The sequence below is a fragment of the Gossypium hirsutum genome, chromosome D03 (genome assembly GCF_007990345.1).
Source record: "Gossypium hirsutum isolate 1008001.06 chromosome D03, Gossypium_hirsutum_v2.1, whole genome shotgun sequence".
Classification (NCBI taxonomy): Eukaryota; Viridiplantae; Streptophyta; class Magnoliopsida; order Malvales; family Malvaceae; genus Gossypium; species Gossypium hirsutum.
In genome coordinates, this window is record NC_053439.1 from 12,499,026 (window position 1) to 12,503,195 (window position 4,170).

Here is a 4,170-nt window from a genome sequence, read left to right on the forward strand (position 1 = left end):
CCCCTCTTTTGTACTTATAAATACATATTAAAATGATGTATTCAGGTTAGATGATTTTATGAAAACAATTACGTTTGAGAATTTCTCTCAATTTCGGTTCTTCATTGAACTTTCCTTGGCATTTCAGACTTAGTTTGTTGTGTCAAATTTTCTTGATACTTCGGGTTCCTAGATCGCTATCTAGAGGGTCCAAGTCCTTTTGACGTTGAACAGATTCGATTCGGGTTTGCTCAGTACATTGTGCACGTTCTTTCGAGTTTAACATTATTCTATTCCAACGATTACTTTCGCCATTGTTGAACACTCAAGTTGCTACCTTGGCCGTTTCATGAAGCGTTCGACTGCAACGATTGAATTTCTTTTTGTTTTAAACACCAACAACTTCATTTTCCTTCCATTTTCGTTCTTTTTTTTCTACCCATATTTTACCATGATTATTTCTTTAATTCCTTGCTGTTTTCTTGTTGCAGGAACATGCTTACAACATTCCTAGATCCGTAACATACGAAGATAGTCTGTTTCGTTAGACTACATCGTATCATCTGGTATCAGAGCTAGGTTAGAATTGTTGTACTTTTCTTCTCCAACAAGAAAATTCAAAATTCAAAACAAAAAAATATATATATATCAGTTTCAAAAATTCAAAAACAAAAAAAAGAACAAAAAGAGAAAGAAAAATCAGATTAAAAAAAATAGAGGAATTGAAATTCATCAAGTTGGGAAAGAAAAAGTGTGTTTTGTTATGTTGAAATGTTGAATAATGTTTAGTTTTGTACTCTGTAATTGCGAAGTGCTTGGATATCAACCGAAACAAACTATTCTTATTTGTTCGGTGCTAGGAACGTTGTAAAGCACTTCTTTGTAGTAAGAAACTAAATTATTTAAATTCCATCCTTTCTCTTTGTTTATTTTATTTTCTTATCCTTTTATTCTTTTCTTATCCTTTCCCTTTGTTTAATTATTTTTTTCTCTCTAACCTTGTGTTTTCCTTATAGCCAACACAATTATAACAGGTTCTGAAATGTTGGATTAGTCCTTTCAAGAACTAAAAAAATGAGAAATTGTGAGGGAAAAAGGCATTGAGCGTTGTGAGAACAGAAGGGGAGACAAAAAGAGTCATTCATGCATTCTCCCGAGTGAAACACGAGCGCTGAGTGCTATTTTTGAGTGCATAGTTCTTTGGAGTGAAAACTGAGAGGTTTTGAGAGTGTGCTGTGAGGACTTTTACTTTTGTTTTACTTAACTCATTATCTGTATTCTTGTGTGTTGCTTTAGATGACAGGAACAGAAGATCGTAGTCGTGGTGGAGATCAACCACCAGATTTGCAAATGCAAGCTATTACTCACACCTTGCAACGTCTATTAGAAAATGCATTAGAGCCTATACACTCTCGTTTGGACAAGATTGAAGGGGGTGGTTCACAATCTGTCCATAATAAACATAATGATGAAAATGACATTGAACTTTCACCAAGGGTGAATCAACGACCAGGACGCACAGTTGACGATAATATTTCTAACATTAAAGTTGCCATACCTTCTTTTCAGGGACGTTCAGATCCAGATGCTTATCTGACATGAGAAAGCAAGGTTGAGCACGTTTTTGAGTGTTATAACTACTCAGAACAGAAGAAAGTTCGACTAGCAGCTAGGGAGTTTGTTGACTATGCACTGGTAAGGTGGGACCAATTACTGATTAGTCGACGACGTATAGGTGAAGGTCTAGTGAGAACATGGGAAGATATGAAGCGTATCATGCGGAGACGATTTGTTCCTTCTCACTATCATCGAGATTTATTTCAGAAATTACAAACCTTGAAACAGGGCAACAGGAGCGTTGAGGACTATTTCAAGGAGATGGAGATGTCCATGATGCGTGCAAACATGGTTGAGGACCGTGAGGCGACTATGGCTCGGTGTTTGGCAGGTTTAAATTCTGAAATAGCAAACATTGTTGAAATGCAACATTATGTTGAGTTGGATGACATGGTGCATATGGCGATCAAAATTGAGCAACAACAACGTAGAAAAGCTTCTACTCGAGGTAATACTCCATTTAAATCTTTTTCGAATCCTTTATATACCCCTAACAATGCCAGGAAAGAAGCACCACAACCGCCATTACGGATTCGAGAGCCAGGCGAATCCAGCAAACCAAAGCCTCCCATTGCTGATAATGGACGTGGCAAACAACCAATGGTGGCACCAGAACAATCAAGACATATTCAGTGCTTTAAGTGCCTTGGTAGAGGACATGTTGCTAGCCAGTGTCCTAATCGAAGGGTTATGTTGATGCGAGAAGATGGAGAGATCGAGTCAGATTCTGAGGAAGATGTACATGAACTCCCGACTAAAGAAGATGAAGAGAATGACCTAGAAGTTGCTGAATCTGGTCAAGTTATGGAGATCATGGTTGTCAAACGTAGTTTGAATGTGCAACAGGTGCAAGACGAGCAACAACGTGAGACTATCTTTCACACACGATGCAAGGTTCAAGATAAGGTATGTGTTGTGATTATTGATAGCAGTAGTTGTACTAATGTTGCTAGTTCAATGATGGTTGACAGATTAGGTCTTAAGACGACAAAGCATCCGAATCCGTACAAGTTGCAGTGGTTGAATTACGGTGGAGAACTTAAAGTGACGAAACAAGTGGTTGTACCATTTTCAATTGGAAACTACAAGGACGAGGTCCTTTGTGATGTTGTGTCGATGGATGCTACTCACCTTCTTTTGGGGCGCCCTTGGCAGTATGACAAGAGGGCAATGCATGACGATTTTACAAATCAATACTCTTTTATGCATGCAGGTAAGAAGATTACTTTGGCTCCTTTGACACCGAGTCAAGTAATTGAAGATCAAACAAGCTTGAAAAAGAGTAAGGAAGTTGCAAAGGAGAAGAAAAAGATGAGCGTATATGCAAGCAGTCGAGAACTCAGGAAATGTCTTTCCTCTCACCAATCCTTGTTTATTTTAATGTTTAAAGATCATTGTTTATTGGCTGAGTTTCCTGCTGATTTGCCTGCATCGATTGTGTCCCTTTTGCAGGAGTTTGAGGATGTGTTTCCGAAAGAAACACTGAAGGGATTACCACCTCTTCGTGGCATTGAGCACTAGATTGATTTCATTCCAGGTGCTACCATTCCAAATCAACCAGCTTATCGTTCTAACCCTGAAGAGACAAAAGAGGTTCAAAGGCAAGTTACAGAATTGATGGACAAGGGTTATATTCGAGAAAGTCTAAGTCCATGTGCTGTTCCGGTGTTGTTAGTACCGAAGAAAGATGGGTCTTGGAGGATGTGCGTAGATTGTAGAGCTGTGAATCAAATTACAATTAAGTATCGTCATCCTATTCCTAGACTTGATGACATGTTGGACGAGCTTTGCGGAGCTGTCATCTTCTCCAAAATTGACTTGAAGAGTGGATATCATCAGATTCGCATGCGAGAAGGCGACGAATGGAAGACAGCCTTCAAAACAAAGCTAGGTTTGTATGAATGGTTAGTGATGCCTTTTGGTTTAAGTAATGCACCTAGTACTTTTATGCGACTAATGAATCATGTTCTGCGATCTTTTATTGGAAAGTTTTGTGTTGTGTACTTTGATGACATTTTAGTTTATAGCAAGACTTTGCAGGATCACGTAGAACATCTGAGAGCTGTATTGCAGACTTTGAGAGAAGAAAGATTGTATGGTAACGTAGAGAAATGTGTGTTTTGTACTAACAGACTTACATTTCTTGGTTACATTGTGAGTGCATAGGGTGTTGAAGTTGATCATGAGAAAATAAAGGCAATTTAGGAATGGCCACGACCGACATCAATTACTCAGGTTAGATCATTTCATGGTTTAGCTAGTTTTTATCGACGGTTTGTTCCTAACTTCAGTTCTATTACCGCACCCTTAACCGGGATTATTAAGAAGAATTCCAGCTTCTTGTGGGGTAAATAACAAGAAGATGCCTTTCTAAAAATTAAGGATTGTTTGACAAAAGCACCAGTGTTAGCCTTACCTGACTTTGATAAACTTTTGAAATTGAATGTGATGCTTCTGGAGTTGGTATAGGCACAGTTTTAATACAGGAAAAGAGGCCCGTTGCATATTTTAGCGAGAAACTGAGTGGAGCAACATTGAATTATCCGGTTTATGATAAAGACATGTATGCACTGA

General features: G+C 38.4%; 1 protein-coding gene across 1 annotated transcript; it reads left to right on the forward strand.

Moving 5' to 3' along the window:
• Nucleotides 1-1,755: 1,755 nt before the first annotated feature.
• LOC121215395 (uncharacterized) lies at nucleotides 1,756-3,117 on the forward strand. Its single transcript, XM_041089859.1, has one exon. It carries the CDS (start codon nucleotides 1,756-1,758, stop codon nucleotides 3,115-3,117), a length of 1,362 nt encoding a protein of 453 aa, XP_040945793.1.
• Nucleotides 3,118-4,170: the final 1,053 nt, after the last annotated feature.